Genomic DNA, 17,126 nt, shown 5'->3' on the forward strand with positions numbered 1-17,126 from the left:
ACAGGTGAAGTAAATATAACATGAGCATACTGGCTTTCTTGGAAAGGTGTTTTCGGGCCACGCTGCAATGAAAAAAAAGAATGATGTGAATCAAATATTATTGGGAATACGTTTTTAAAAGGAAAAAAATTGCAGGAAAAAGCCATCGTTTCACAAAGTAAGAGTGGGTATCGCTGTCAAATGGTGCAGCGTCACCATAAAGACATAAGGACCCCTTCCCCAAAAGATGTTTCCTTTACCCCTCTAGAAAAAAAAAACGTGTGCTAATATGTACCATATAAAATATCCCAACAGGTATTTGATGAGCATTCCAGAACTTTCTCTACTAACTCTTTTTTTGCCACCTGTCCAAGCTTTTTGGGGAAATTGTTTGAGCCATAACATTTTAAGTATTTGGTAAAAACAATAACATTTGTCAATTTGAACGTTAAATATCATGTCTTTGTAGTATATTCAATTACATACAGGTAGAACACCATTTGCAAATAATTGCCATCTGCTTTAATTTATCTTTAATGACAACATTACAACTTCATTAAATTAAACAATTACAGCATAACTCTGCATTACCGTAACCAGAAAATATGATCAAAGAGAGGCAGATATGTCTATACTTATTTAATAAGTGCAATATTTTGAGGGGAAAAACGGAAACGATTGTCTTCTCTTTGTTTGGTACGTAAGCACAATTTTAAAATCATCCAATCAAAATGCCGCGATCATGTTTGAAGATGATCAAAACTGCTCGCAATCGTGAAATTATTTAAATATCGCTTGACAAAATTGACACTCAGTGTTTGTCCAAAGTGATTGAATGCAAACAAACTGAATATGTTGTGCATTAACTGTCATTACAGTGGCCAAGGGAGGACTTTTGAGCTCCAGACTGCTGTGAGGCTTGTCAGCCAGCAGCAAGACAAAAGCACCGCGCACAAAGCCTGCAGCCCTGTGGACAAATTTGAAGCTTTCAAACACACACACAGGCCCCCAGCCAAACACGGTGGTACGTCTCCACTGAGTCACCAGCGAGAAAATCCATGCCAGCCTCTCTCCCAAACACCACTGCTCACTCCGACCGAGTCCCTGCTAATCACTCGTTCAGAGTCCGATAAAGGTCGTCCTGCAGTGAATCAGCAACCGCATGCGGGCTGCCAGCTGCCTCTGGAGGGCCGGGGGAGAGTCGGAGGCAGGCGTGGGGTGTCCTTCTGTTTCTCGCGAAGGGGGCCGCGGCTGGAGCCCTCCGCCTCAGTTTTCTCTGACCAGGAGGAGGAGGAGAAAGAGAGGCGGCAGCAAATGAGAAAGCGGATTCAGGGCCTTTTGGAAGACATTGAAAGGGAAATTGAGGGTGTTAGTCAAAGTAAAATGGGAGGAAAACGCACAAAGGACGCCGAAATAAGGGAGACCTTGAAAGATAATCAAAGCAGTGATTTAGCTCACTCAACGTCACATGATGAGCGAAAGCAGGCACCAGGAGGAGGTGTCGGTGCGCACATATCTGTTCTGTGTAAAGATGGTTCCGCCTGTGTTCCATGGCCTGTCGGTTTACTGAAGTTTACCAAGTGTGAGCCATGCATCTCTTATAGCTGCAACCCAAACTGCACAAAGCAACCCCAAACGGCAGAACAACTTGCACAGGATCAGCTATGTGATCTCCTGGATGAATTGAAACCAAGTGAGTCAGCTATTCTTACACCAGACACTCGTGACTGTTTAGAAAAAGGGATGAGTTCCGCGCACGAACCGAGAAAAGCGGAGAACGTCGAGGCAGAAGCACACCAGTTTGTCGAGAACAAAAACCTTTCGTCGTCAGGGGGCGGATCAGAAGGGCCGTCACGCATGCTAAGTATAGAGCATCATGTGCGGGCGCCCTCCTTTCCATTTGACCCCTCTCACAGTGACAGCTCTGACACAAACCCCCCAACTCCTCCGGGAGACAGATTAGCAGGCACAGGGGGGATCGAGGAGAGAGCCATCTCAGCCCTAAGCTGTAAATTAGAATCTGTCACCAAGCTTGGCACACGCAGGACATGCATCGGCTCGGCAAGGTGTGAGAGAGAGAGCGGGACCGCGTGCAAGAGTGCCAGAGATCCTCATCCGCAAGGAGGTATCTCGTGCAGAAAGCGTAAACACAGCGCAAAGAAGCCCAAGCTGGCAAAGAGAAAGACGGGGAGAAAGCGAAAGTCCGCAAATGGGCGCAAATCAGTAAGATGCAAAGTGAGGAGTGTTGTCTCTGCAGTCTCCAATGTGATCGCCAAAGGACGAGAGACTGGAGACAGTTGGCGAGACAAAAAGGGACAACGGGAGATGGAGGCAAGAGGGACGGTTTGGAGAGCTGGGAGCAGCTGCCTTCCAGAGAGAGCTGAGACCAAGCCAGTCTATGTCTCTTTCAGGAAGATGAGGCCTCACAGGAGTCTCTGCTCAGCATCGCAGTTCTTACTCGGCAGGGAGCAAGGGGAACCCTGCCGCGCCTTTTCCCAGTTTACCGGATGCATGCCTGACACAGAAGGGGAGCCAGAACCCCGGAGATCTCGTTGCTCCTTACACTCTTTCTCAACAGGATCTAACACAAAGCTGTTTTGGGAATCGGGTCACCATAGCAACCCCAGGAGTTTCATTGACTGCAGTTACCCTGACAACAGCTGTAGTGGCAGCCCGGCGAGAAAGAGAAAACTCCTCCACGGGGACAAGAGATTCATTCACAGTAACAGAAGTAGTTTAGGACGTTATGGGGAGACAGACAAAGGAAGAGAAAGCGGGAGGCACTTTGGTTCCAAAGGCCGAGGTTTGGTCTCGGACCAGTGGGAATTGACCGAGGACAATGGCAGGCTGAATTCTGGATGGAGATGGAGAAAGAAGGCGCTAGGATGGGGGTGGGGAAATCGGTACAGCAAAAGTCCAAGCAGCGGGGAGAGGACAAGCAGGAGAGCAAGCATGGAAGATGTAGATTGGGACAAGTTGACATTGGGAAGTAGTGACAGTTGGGAAGAAAGGGGGACACGCAGGTCCAGCTCAGGGTCCAGGACCGGTACCGACAGCAGGAGGAGCCCTAGCTGTGCATGGGGATCTGCAGGCACGGGACGCTCGAACTTTATGTGCGTGCCTAGCCCTGAATGGTGGACAAGTCGGCGGGTATACAGTCCGCCAAGGGAGTTCAAACCATACGAGTCCAGCAGATGCCACGGGCCACGTTCCTGCAGCCCATGCAGCAGCAACAGCAGCATCAGCAGTGTGCTCAGCTGGGAGTGGAGCAAGAGCAGCGCCTCCTCAGGTATGATGCGCGGGAGGCTCCCATCTGAGCTAAACCCACAAAGTGAAGTCACATCTCTTTCAGCCGACCTCACCTTCAGCGCTGGAGATGCTTCATCAGACCCCGCCGCACATATCTGTGACAGCAAGACGTCTCAGCAGGAAAGGACCAAGTCACTGTCCGACTGTGACCATGGACCTCTTGTTTCTACGACCACAAACAAAAGCATCCCATGCCAAAGTGATTCCGTATCACAGAAACCAATGCGGACATTGCAGCTCCCCCTCATTGGGAAGCTCCCTGCAATCCAGACAAAAGCCAGGAGGAGAAAAAAAGAGTTGGAAAGAATTCAGAAGGAGGGTGGTGATGAGGAGGTGAGTCAGAAGTTGGACAGTGAACATCCTTTGGGCTTGGCTGAGTCAAACCAAAGCAATACACCAAATCTATGCGCCGTGGAGATGAGGGGTGATGACAAGAAGACAGGCGCAGGGCCAGCTCGGCCAATCAGCTTTAGTGCAGAGGAGCTGGACAAGTATCGGCTCCTGCAGGAACAGGCCAGAGAGCACATGCAGAAAGTTCTGGAACAAAGTGAAGAGAGCACAGATGCGCCCGTGGGGACAAACCTCACATGCGCCGCGCAGAAAGATGACTGTGGGACTCCAGAGGAGACGTACATGCCTCGACCCTCAATCAAGGCTACACAGAATCCTCCCACAATGCCAACAGGTCCCAATCCGCAAGAAAGACTCCTACGGATGAACACACAAGAAGATTTTGCGCCGCCTTTGGCTTTGGGTGTCCCCAGCCTTCCTCCCCTTGCATCGACCCCTCCTTTCGCCAACCTCCATCATTTAATTTTACAGCACCCAGCTTTCTCCACAGTTCATTCCGCCGCCTCACACCCCTCTCCTGATGTCCAGCCAAGTCAGCTCGCTCACTCACTGACCCACCCCCTCCCGAGCCTACCTCATTACCTTCACCCTTCTCCCGTCCCTCTCTCATCCCTCTTTCCCTCCATCCTCCTCGCTCACCACACCGTCCCTTTCCTCCCTCCTCCACTTCCCCCGCCAATGTCCTCCTTCCACGCAAACCCTCTCACTCCTCTTTCCACTCTAGCCCCACAGCCTTCCAACAATCTGCTGCCTTTCATGGACAGAGTATGGCGAGTTCGGTTCCAGCAGAAGGCCTTGGAACAGTCGCAGAGCTGCAGCCATGTTCATTAATTTTTCATGGCAAGAGAGAGCACGCTATTGGAAATGTGCTGGTCAGGGATCAATTTGAGGTCCTCTCCCCACATACAGTGTGTTATTGACTGTGTTTCTCCATTAATCCCCTGCCGCGTGGCAGCCGACAGTGGCTCAACCGACTTTGATCATTTGCTTTCGCGATCATTCACCCTTATAATAAAGGGAAAGGTGCACCTGCTATTCAAAGACAAGCTGGGCTTGTGTCATCTTTCTTCTTTGTATGTGGCCCGCTACCTTTGATGTGTAACTTGCATGCCCCTGATAAGGAGGCGAGAGGAAATCACGTTGCTTCTTCTGCCTTGGTTCCATTTCACACAAGTGGTAAAAAGTATGACTTTCAAACCATCAGAATTGAAGTTGTAGCGCAAGCACTCTTTTTACTTGGACACATTTGAATTTAGCAGGATTGTGTCTTAAATTCGGGAAAGGATTTGGGGTAGCTCCCTGAAAAAGCTTCTCTTTGTTTTCGAGAATTAACAAAGGTATTGAAAATGTAATCCCCTACCTCAAAACTCTTTACAAAGTCATGAATTTGAAACTTCAAGACAATAACCTACTAAATTGTTGTAAGAACATGTTGAGCTAGAGCCGTACTTATACGAGCAGCTGAATTTCAGTAGGTGTCACCTGTATAGCTGTGTTTTCTCGACATTATTTAGTATTCTGTAAATATTCTAACAGAGTTTAAGTTACAAGAAGATAAAAACAACAACATAAAAGCCCATCCATACTTCACTGTCTACTTCAAAACATCAAATGACTTTGACAATGACACATTTCCCTACCCACATGTATTTATGAAAGTTGTTGCGGCAGCAGTCTGATCTGTGCTGAATTAAAACACACCTTGAATAAATAAAAATGCTCCCATGTTTTGTGTGTGTGTATGATGATGATGATGATGATGATAATGATGACTGTTATAGTAAGTAAAGTAGTTGAAGTAATTGTACTTTTCAACACCACATTGTTGTAATGTGTCGGATACTTAAGGACATCAACTAAAGTGGGTATTATTTATTTTCGAATGCAAGTTAAAATATCTTACAAAATAGGGAGAATATAACAGATAATATGATAGGTATTGCGTAACCAGTGGATCACCGTGTCACCGCTGGGTAAATATATGTCACCAAGCACTCATAAAGATGTCATTTTCAGCCATCACTTGACAGTGGTGGATCGAAAGTGCTGCCTCATCTTTGGTGGTTTAACACCATGGTCGGGCAGTTACATGAACAGTCAATTTAGAAACAATTTCAGGAATGTGCTAATGAGAAAGGATTGCCTTCGTTATTAATTTCACACATGATGGGTGGGCAGGCATGTTCGAGACCAGAGAATTGTTTACAAACTATTAAAAAGTCAATTTTCTGTAATATGTCCCTGTGAGGTAATTTAGGCACTTTCTCCTCATTGTGGCTCTGACTATTCCTGTGTGTGTGTGTGTGTGTGTGTGTGTGTGTGTGTGTGTGCGCGCACGTGCGCGTGCGCTGTGTGTGCGTGTGCGCGTGTAAATTTAGGGAGCAAGACAGAATCTTTATCTTTTTCTCCAAGACAGGAGATCAAACAGACTGAGAATTATGGAGCAGCAATAATTAGCAGCTGTTACAGCATCAAACCTCCTCATCTCCACCAGTCTTCTCTGTCCTTAGCCCCGAGTTTAATTCTCAGAATTCTATAATTTTTTTTCTCAAACCTCTCCATCTTCTAAGAGCAACTCCTGTGAGATGACACAACAGCCATCAGACGTACGCCAGGATTGACCTCCATCCTTTTTTCTTTTCCGCATAAAAGCACTTAGAAGAGGTAAACACAATCAAGCGAAGACATGAGTTGAGCTTGTTAATAAAGCGAGTGTCATCCACGGCGGAGCAACTGTGCTTCATAACAAAGAGCACACAAGAGAGCAACACTCTGGAGCCACGTAGAAATTAATCACAGCGTTTTCTGTCATTGACTGATTAAATCATTTCCGAAGCCTTGAGATTTGCCTGCTGGCGTGTTTAAGTGTGAGTGTATATTTACGCGTGTGTGTCTATGCGAGTACAAAACTTGATTTATGATGGAGAGCGAATGGTTTTCTCTCTCAATCTCTCCTGTGAATTAATGAGGTATAAAAACTAAGGCTGGCGCTCAGTCAAATATTCCAACAGGCACTGTGAGGTTGCTGCAGGATAGCTATTGGCAACAGCAATGCGATTTTGTTATGGATACCAAAAAAAAAAAGGAGGACAAAAAAAAAACCCTCATGGCTACTGAGGCGACTCATCGACCTAAATTGTGCCGTTACAAAAACAAGTCTTTCACCCTCTATTTTTGTTTGTGTTCCACCAAGCCGCCTCTTTGATTCAAGCAGGTCAGCGGTGCTGCATTCAGATCCCCCAGCTGTACTCCGTGTGCAGGAGAAAAGACACAAAAGGCGCAATTATGCTTTGTATTCTCAGATTCTACAAAAAGAGAAGCCATTATCACGATGACAGCATTCTGACAATGCGGCTAAAATGCTCCAGAGCTTCATGGAACATTGCGCTTTTCTGGTACATTACTTTTCTGTGGGTATGTATGTGTATGTGTGTGTGTGTGTATGTGTCTATGTGTGAGACACTTGACATTTACCTCAGTACGTGGTAGGGAAAGGCATATAATAACCGGTTGCTGTACTTCAATCTGCTTCACATCTTTTTAATACAAGCCTGCCAGTGTGAGGTGGAGAAGTTCCTTCCAAAGTATAACATGAAAGTTTAGTAGCCGGGTCAATATCATTATAAAGTGCCTTTGGTGTCTTCATCAGAATCACTCAGTCATCATAAAAATGTAGCAGAATAATGAAACTCGCCGGTCTCATTTGAAGCGGCCAAATATTTGCACACTCAACAGTACAATGACAAATCTGTTAAAATTCCATATTTTTTGGGGTGGGGGGTTGTTTTTAGTGCCATTCGTTGTCAATGGATGTTCAGGGTTTTGCATGCCAAACTATATTGTGTGTGATCAAATGACAGCATTTTTTTATATGATTTTATCGTCAACAACAAACTATTTGACAAAATGCCTCATTTCAATCATTTATATTAAATTTTAATTTTCACATTTTGCAGGTATCATAAAATTTGTCCATTCTGTTAATATGGTTTAACCACCCCTCAAACGGTCAAGTGAAGTCAAAAACATTTTTATGCACCCCGCCAGGTGTAAACATGACATTCTGATTAATATTGTGTTTCTGGACTATGAGTTAAACAGAAAAATCCACCCGTTTTTCCTCAGCTCAATGACAGGCCATTTTGCCTTTGACCGCCACTTGCTGTTGACTGAAAATGACATCACAGTGCCTACAGTGTCACAACCAAACCCAAGAAAACAGGTGACCGGTAAAATGCACTGTAACCTCAAAATTAGTAAAGCCTTTCATTCCTGCATTATAGGAAAACGTTATCCTACCTTTCCCCCAGATCGTTGCAAAACTTGGTGGCTGAATCCCCATTCTCCCACTCACAAAGTGAATTGAAAAGCTGATCCTTTTCAGAGCGCACAAATAATGGTTAAGAGTTATATGCACGAAGTATGCTGTTTGATACTTTGTTCACATCACCGCGCTAACTTTTGTGAGCTTTTGAGCTGCAGCTCAAAGAGTAAAACACTCTTGGGTCAAGAAGCACCGCTGCTGCGGCAACACAACACAAGTGGCTCCGGGATGTTTAAAAGTTTGACATTAAAAAGTCATTATTCAGAATACAAGACAGAAAAAACAAAAAAATAGCCTTGATGCTAAAGTACACTCGCATAGTTCTGGTTTCTTGGTTGTCTTTATATTGGTTTCTGCTTGCATAAGACTCTTATTTTGCAAACGGCAAGTTATAATTTACAATGGATTTAAGGATTATAGGAGGCCGGGGGCTCAATGATATGCTTAAATATTAGCAGTTACCCAAGGACATGACACTGTCAGCCTACTCCTTACACTCATCTGCACGTGTACACACATATACACGTAGACACACGATGCTTACTGTATGGCAGATAGATGGAGGTGTGTCGGCGTTTAATAATAGTAAGATGCAATGCTTGTATAGAAAAGCATGGCTAATTCCCCGGTTATGTTATCTCAGAGAGACAGATGTCTCTACCAAAGATTACAATGTGGATTCCCGCACACACAAACACACCGAAACTGCATGCCCAATGTCGATGCAGAAATCCATAAACACATTCTATCCTCAGAAAATAGAGTGCGCATAGCGCAACAAAATCATGACTTTTCACCAGGGTCAATTTAGAGACACAATTAGGACCTGAAGAACCCAAAAGAAAGTTTGTGTCCCTCCCCCAAAATTTTCATTTGTAACACATAACTGACTTTGACTTTGTGACATATTGATTGGAGGGAAAAAAATTATATATATATATATATATATATATATATATATATATATATATATATATATATATATTAGAGCTGTCAGTTTAGCGCGTTTTTATTGACATTAATTTAAATGAATTTTAACGGGATTCAATTTTTTCTCGCGAGATTAACGCGGCACACGTCACAAGCGGATGTTACGTTGCTCTATAAATACACCAGAACAAAACAACAAGCGCGCTGCAGAAGTCCACGCCCATGTCTGTTTTGCCAGCCATGGCAGCGCGAGACACAGAAAACGGATACTTAAAGAGTTTATGAATGGAAAGTTTACTTTTAAAAAGTTGCCAGGTTGCTCCACTGACAAGATCAAAGTTACCTGTTCTTCTCTCTCTGTGTATCATACAGGTATACGATGTATGGCACTGACGCGATTGTTACTTGTTTGGAACTATTTTGTGTGGAAGGTTACAGCGTTCCGTGTCCATATAAATAGAGCGGGTGGAGCTTCTCTGTGTTCGTCTGACAGTGACGGTGCGCAGAGGCGGTGACATGACAACGAAAGTTCAGCGGTGCAGTGGTAGCGACCTAGCGAAAATAAAACGTCTCCAGTGTTGTCATCGAACCAAGTGTAGTCATCTGAAATGAGGTAGACACAAAAACCGTAGAGAGACTTCCGCGCAAGAAGTACCAACATAATCAACATAGCCTGACTTTGTTAGGGGGAGTGAAACCCCCTTTCAGAATGGTTTGCCCCAGCAGCACGGGGGAATTGCTTGCGCTTGTTTGTACGGCCGGCAGTTTTGAATACAGCAGCACATAACGAACACTGGTGTCCGGGGTCTCGTTATTCTCCAAAAAACATACATAAACAGACTGCTGTGTTCAAAGCAAACTTGAGAAAAACGAACTATGCAACCATGGTTTAAATCCACTATAGGCTGAGTACTAGTTTACCTTAGATGTGCACTTTATAATGTTATATTGCTCTGTTTTGATTTCATTAAAAAAGCTGTTAAAGCAGCTGTTGTGTGACAAAATATTTTTTTTCACTGTTGTTGATGGACCGTAATATTGTGTGAGAGATTATGTGTGAATAACTGCTCCAAGTGAAAAATGTTCATGTGAAATTGAAAATCGAAATTGTTATTTCAGTAAATATTTGCATTTGGCACATAGAAAACTGATTCATGATTCCATGTTGATGAGAGCATTAAAATGGGGGGAAAATAGGACAAAAAATGTAAAAGGAAATTCAGAAACGATAAAACATATGTGAGTAATCACGATTAATTTTTTAGTTCATTTGAGTTAATTATGACAGTTGCATTTTTAATTAGATTAAATATTTTAATCGTTTGAGCCCTTGGTATTTCTCGAGTTTCTCATGTTCCTTCTTCCTGATGTTTCCATCACTTGGGACCGCTACATCCACTACAACGGCTTTCCTCTGCCCTTTATCTATGATCACGATATCTGGTTGGTTCGCCATTACCATCTTGTCAGTCTGGATCTGGAAGTCCCACAGGATCTTCGCTCTGTCATTCTCCACCACCTTCGGAGGTGTTTCCCATTATGACCTTGGGGTTTCCAGTCCATACTCCGCACAGATGTTTCGGTAGACTATGCCAGCCACCTGGTTATGGCGTTCCATGTAGGCTTTCCCTGCCAGCATCTTACACCCTGCAGTTATGTGTTGGATCGTCTCAGGTGCCTCTTTGCACAACCTACACCTTGGGTCTTGTCTGGTGTGGTATATCTGGGCCTCGATGGCTCTGGTGCTCAAGGCCTGCTCCTGAGCAGCCAGGATGAGTGCCTCTGTGCTGCCACTTCAGTTATGGTCCGGTGGTACATCCCGTGTAGGGGCTTGTCCTCCCATGATGGTCCCTCTTTCAGCGCCTCATCTACTGTTCCCCATTGTCTGAGACATTCTCTGAGTACGTCATCCGTTGGAGCCTTCTCCTCGATGTATTCATGGAGCTTGGATGTTTCATCCTGGACAGTGGCTCTCACACTCACTAGTCCCCGGCCTCCTTCCTTTCGGCTTGCGTACAGTCTCAGGGGGCTGCATTTGGGATGGAACCCTCCATGCATGGTTAGGAGCTTTCGGGTCTTAACGTCCGTGGTCTGAATCTCTTCCTTTGGCCACCTTATTATTCCTGCAGGGTATCTGATCACTGGCAGGGCATAGCTGTTTATTGCCCGGGTCATATATATATCTCATCTCATCTCATCTTCCGTACCGCTTGATCCTCACTAGGGTCGCGGGGGGTGCTGGAGCCCATCCCAGCCGTCTCCGGGCAGTAGGCGGGGGACACCCTGAATCGGTTGCCAGCCAATCGCAGGGCACACATAGACGAACAACCATCAACACTCACACTCACACCTATGGACAATTTAGAGTGTTCAATCAGCCTGCCACGCATGTTTTTTTGGAATGTGGGAGGAAACCGGAGCACCCGGAGAAAACCCACGCAGGCCCGGGGAGAACATGCAAACTCCACACAGGGAGGCCGGAACTGGAATCGAACCCGGAACCTCTGCACTGTGAAGCCGACGTGCTAACCACTGGACTACCGGGCCGCCCTCTTATATATATATATATATATATATATATATTATATAGTGGTCCCCAATAGGACCACTTTGAGACAAATCCAAATGCAATTTACTGATCACCTTAAGCTCCACAGTGCTGAAAGTACGAACCCATCTCGTCACTTAGCTGCAAGGACTGCAAATCTTTTCCGAGGTCGAACGCGCTGCATCCATTCAGCCGGCTAATCCATCCAGTGCAGGAAATGGTTTCTCAGCACATGCGAAAGGTCGCTTGATTAATGGAGTCCCACGGTAGCTGTCAGAAAAAGAAAAAAAATCCTTAGGTCACTAACCCATGGGTTCAATTATGTCATTAATGCAGTTTGAATGCATGGTCACGGCCGGAATATCACACCGATGACTGACGTGCACTTCCTGCCTGTCACTGGTCAAGCTAAGGGAACGAATGACCTCTTTTGTGTCGCTTTTGAGAACGCTGCCACTCAGAAGCAACCCAGCAGCGTCTTAGAAAGGCCGATGCCCCCTGCAGGTTAGTAAAGCTTGGCATTGAAAGGAAACAGTTCAAACTGATGTGGCCATTCTCTTCAGCCTTGGAGGAGAAATATTGTGGTTTATTGAATTTAAGTCCAAAGTTACGTAAATTATATCCCCCCCACCCCACACACACACAGTGTAAAACAGACCCCATAAAGCCACCGACCGTGAACATCCATCCATCCATAATCTGAAACACTTTATCCTCGCGAGGGTCGCAGGCGTACTGGAGCTTATCCCTGCCGTCTTCGGGCCGGAGAAGGGGTAGACCCTTAACTCGATGCCAGCCAGCGCAGGGCACACATAGACGAACAACCATCCGTACTCACACTCACACCTCGTGAATATTTCGAGTGCTCCATTATCCTGCCGTGAATGTTTTTGGAATGTGGGAGGAAACCAGAGTACCCCGAGAAAACCCACTTCCAGATTGGGTGTTTTGATGAGATTCGAGCTGGGAGATTGGAAGATGAGGAGAACCTTCAATCTTTTGGACAATCCTTTGGGTATGTTCTGTTCGCTGGATGCGCGCAGGATAAAAGAGGTTTCGGAAGTGGATCCTTTCAGTTATGAATCTCATAGTTTTGTGCAGATGGGTGTTCATGTGATGTTTGTGTGTTGTGTGACCTGAACCCAAAGGGGCACATTATACTGTTGCAGCCTGCATGGTGGGTGCTGAGGTGCTTAGTGTGAAAGTTGGTGTGCCCCATTTTGAGCCAACAAACTTGAAGAGCAAGTCGTTTCTGAAGTTTACTTTGGCGGCTGCCACTTTTATGTTCATTGAAAGAAAGGTTTCAATCAAGGGTCACTCCAAGGTAGGCTGGATTTGGGGCATTTTAAATTTAAGCCCACCGAGAGAGAGACGTTAAGTTCCTTTGCAGCCTTGGCATTGCGGGGATGGAATACACTTGAGACAGTATGTGCTGGGCTTGGATTTAGGCTGATTTAAGTCATTTGTTTAGTTTTGTACTGAAAGAGTGGGCAGGCATTCCGGGGACTTTGCAAACAATAACAAATCCATTTTCAATCGTTCGTCACCTTTAAAAAATATGCTACCTCTGCATATGCCAAGCTTTTGTCATTAAGATGCATTATGTTCCGAGAATGATGAGAAGAATCTTGCAGCCAATACTAAAGTAAAATGAAATCCGGGCTCCTCACCAACATTTAATGGGTTCTTCTTTGGCCCACCTCCTCACTTTTGCATCATCAACAAATGTCAATGAAACAAACATATAAGATACTTATAAAATTTAATTTTAAAAAAGTAAATGCCTTTTTTTTCATTGGTTGACCTAATTTCATTTCCAATAATCCAGGATTTTTTTCCCCCTCTGCTTATATCATTATAGATTTTTTTTAAACACTCACTTTGAGATGATAAGGTACTTGCTAATTATATCATACGAGGATATGCGATACGTGATATTATTGTACAGTACTTTTTACTCGGTAAAAAAAAAATCTCGGACATTTCCACTATATTTTCATGAAATAAGGGGGGAACAGTAGAGTTCAGTGGAAGCCTCCAGCATCACCATACTATCATCCACCTAGCAATCCAAGCATCAATATTTTATACTGCTTGCCCACATTTGGGTCAAAGTAACATGAGCTGACTAAGGGTGACAAAGATTGATTGATATCGACTGATTGTGAGAGGAGAGATTTTGTTCAAAGTCTATAAGGCTGTAGTTTTTATCTACAGAAGTCATGTAGGATGAATGATTTCAAATGTATCTATATATGTGGGAAGAATGATCGTGATACAATTCATTCAACATGCCTCCCACACACACACGCACACGCACACACAAAGATTGAGTATCATGAATCATCCTTTTCTGTATTGGAGTAACTGCAGACTGAAGCGACACGACGGCAAAGAAAACGTTGCCATTCGTAACAGATTATTGTGACAACACGAGACGGACTAAGATGGAAAGCTTGGGAAAGATTTTTAACAACCACCTGAGTCAACGTAATGTTCAACATCTGAATGCTAACGAGAACTTTCCTCATCACAGAAGTTGTATCCGACGACGCAAATCAACACCAATGTCACTTGTGCAACATGCGATACGGCTGTACAATGGCATGCTATAAGCATATGGAAATATTTCCCCAAAAATGAGACCAGTGGCACGGTCAATTAGAAAATATGCAAGGCCAGACTCAAATACCAGATCATCACAAGAGAAATAGAAACCCTGAAATGAAGAAATGCTTTGACATTTGCTAAAAGAAAGTCAGTTTTATTTGAACCCTTTCATGCACCAATAAGGATTAACCAGTAACCTGATAACACGATAAACTGTCCACTGTAACCACAGTCCCTTGAAAGGGTTAATCATTTCTTAAAAATGTGTTTCTATACCGGTCTGTCGAAATACATCATAGCTCATCATAATTGAGGACCGTTTGTCCTTTGATAAAATCAATGACATAATCAATTAGTTGACTCAAATGCCATATTATCATTGACTAACAGAAAATTGTATGTTGTTCAGACCCCTCATACACACACACACACATGCACGCACACCCATCTAAAACAATCACCGCCCCGTGCCAATTACAAGAACACGTGTCAAAAATAGCTCCCCGAAGACCATTCCAGTTGTATATATTTATTACATTTCTTTATTTTCTATCATTATTGTCATTGTTGGAACTCGTGTAATTATGTTATCCCATATTTAGTCTCAGTGTAACTACAAAACCTTGGTTGCAGAATGCAACCTTGCAAATACCTCATTTACCACGGGGGAAGTTGATAACGGGAGACTTGTCGGACCAGGAGAGCTCATCTTTTTAACGGCTTCTGATCAAAGTGACTGCTGCTTGTGAGAAGATAACATCAACCCCAGGACACCATGTGAGGGACATCCCAAGCTGTGTTCGCGGACCACCGACCTCCAGCAGGAGCCGTCTGACATCTCAGGAATGAACTGTGTTCTCATTGAAAGTCTTCTCTACTGAAACCGTTGCGAAATGTGCAAATACTCCCCACACCCATTAGAAGATCGTGTATCAGGGACATCCTTCCAATAAATGCAAACAGACAAACGCGGTTTCTTCAAACTGGCCCCGGAAACTGTAACGGTTTACATGGCAGAGCCAGGTGGAGAGCTGCTCCGAGATTGTGAACCGAGATGTGTTTTAGCGCGCTGTCTCTTGCAAGAAAGACAACCATGCCTGCCTCCTGAGTCTTCCTGTTCCTGCATGACTGTCCGTGTTTTATGTTATGTGTTGCGTTTATTATTTTACTTTGTTAACCGTTTTGTTAAGCACTTTGTTACAGCTGCCGCTGTTGTGAAAGAGCTATATAAATCTGCATGTATTGTATTGTATAAACCTAACAGTCATTTACTCTGCCCTTGGTTCCAAGAATTCGATTCCAGCAAAGACAAGGATAGAGGCGAGCTATGCTGTGTAGTGAGTGTCCTTTCCCCGTGATTGAATGTGCGTCCTTGTGTGAAAAGCGCGTTTTGCCCTCTCAGGGAGTTAAAAATAAAAATAAATAAAAACTCCGGTGGTGCTGATGCACAGGTGTGAGAATGGCCAAGGATTTGGAGATTACCCGAGGCTTTGTGCGTCCACCATGGCCCACTCACAATAGGTCAGCTCAGAATAACTAGAAAGGGCTGACCGACCATGTTCAGTCACCCCTGGAGTCATTAATCACACAACTGTGCAGATGAGGCGGCACGAGCACTTACACTTGCACACACACACACACACAAACACACACACCAGAGCTTGTTGTAATTATGCAGCCAAATGCTGGATGACAGCCTCGCTGCAGGTAGTCAGTCCTTTAAGCCTGCACTCCTGCTACATTATCATACACTACAAGCCTCACACACACACACAAACACACTCGCACACACACACACACAAACAAAAACATGGCATGAAAAAGGCCTTGACACTCTTAACAACACATCACATCACGTTAGGCGGTGATAAAATGCAGCTTGTATCACATATCCAAGACTCCAGAGATTTACTTGACATCCCCGCCGTGACAAAGCAGCGCAACCTTCGTATTCTGAAACAGGTTGCTCAGCTTGCAGCCAGATCACAATCAGGAGAAAGATGTCAGATAAAGTTTCCATTTGGCGGCGACGGAATTCTTCAAAAAGGAGTGAGCATCTGTGTTGGTGTGTGTGTGATACGCATGGTGAAAGGCTGTTGTGAATCTGCATTTGGCTTGGTCTAACACTTGCATGATGTGTAATTAAGATGAAGGTTTTCATCCTATCATCGCTTGCACCACAAGTCATCTTTCCACTTTTACATGGCCGACACGTCACAGTGGAAAACACACAATTTTGCCACAAATGGCCCAAAATTCTTCAACCACTTACTAAATTAAAAAGATTCACATACTTTTCCACCCTGCACTGTGACGTTCGTCTATGCTTGTTTGTGTGCGTCTTGTCTCTGTCAGATGTAGCAAAGCAGCCCCAGAAAGTAAAATGTCAGTCTATTGTTGTCTCTTAAAATAAGATCACATCACATTTTATGACCAATTGGGGCGGAAAGCAATGTAATACCAACGGTTCCCATACGTTTTGGGAATGGTGTACATATAAATTGCACATTAAAAGCGAGTGGTATTCAACTTTCAGGATGAAGTGAAAATGCACAGAAACAAAAGTCACAGAAAGGACAAGCATTGAAGTGGACTTTGATAAGATATTGGTTGATTCATGGATCAAACAGAAGTTATTTTCTTGGTCAGCTCAGTAAGTTGAAGCTGAAAAAATTAAGGAGTTGGATATGTGCATTCAAAAGTTTACAGAAGGTTAAATTAAGTTCATCTTTGATGGCTTGAGTGCATTTTAGGTTCTGCTTGAAATTGCACCCACCATCCCGATATCCTCAACTTTTTTGAGTACCGTACTGTATATTTAATATATGGCAAGCACGTCCGTAACTTAGCATGTTAAACCACTGCTGATTGGCATTCTTGACGACAAACGGTGAATCATATAAATCCGCTTGTGACCTCAACCACTTATTTCCTCTTTCATGACACAACTGTCACTTTGACATTAAAGCAGCACTGTCAGTGGAAGTATAGCCTGCTGCTACATTCTCCGACATTGAAGATTGCGGTCTGATACTTAGTTCGCTCTAAAAGTGGGGAGAATCTCATCCAAGATTC

At 44.2% G+C, this 17,126-nt stretch overlaps 3 protein-coding genes across 7 annotated transcripts in view; 1 reads left to right on the forward strand and 2 right to left on the reverse strand.

Moving 5' to 3' along the window:
• LOC127601071 (G patch domain-containing protein 8) overlaps window positions 1-4,671 on the forward strand; it is a 40,160-nt gene extending 35,489 nt beyond the window's left edge. Inside the window, exon 4 of the mRNA XM_052066061.1 lies at window positions 858-4,671. Coding sequence (XP_051922021.1) covers window positions 858-4,470 — 3,613 coding nt within the window. The 3' untranslated portion in view covers window positions 4,471-4,671. The remainder of the gene's footprint in view (window positions 1-857) is intronic.
• The window catches only part of gra (granulito), a 229,659-nt gene that overhangs the window by 28,395 nt on the left and 184,138 nt on the right, over window positions 1-17,126 (reverse strand). The gene's annotated exons all lie outside the window — the stretch shown is intronic.
• Window positions 1-17,126, reverse strand: part of stmn2a (stathmin 2a) — a 198,229-nt gene that overhangs the window by 7,211 nt on the left and 173,892 nt on the right. The gene's annotated exons all lie outside the window — the stretch shown is intronic.

This window comes from Hippocampus zosterae, chromosome 5, assembly GCF_025434085.1.
Source record: "Hippocampus zosterae strain Florida chromosome 5, ASM2543408v3, whole genome shotgun sequence".
NCBI classification, from domain to species: domain Eukaryota; kingdom Metazoa; phylum Chordata; class Actinopteri; order Syngnathiformes; family Syngnathidae; genus Hippocampus; species Hippocampus zosterae.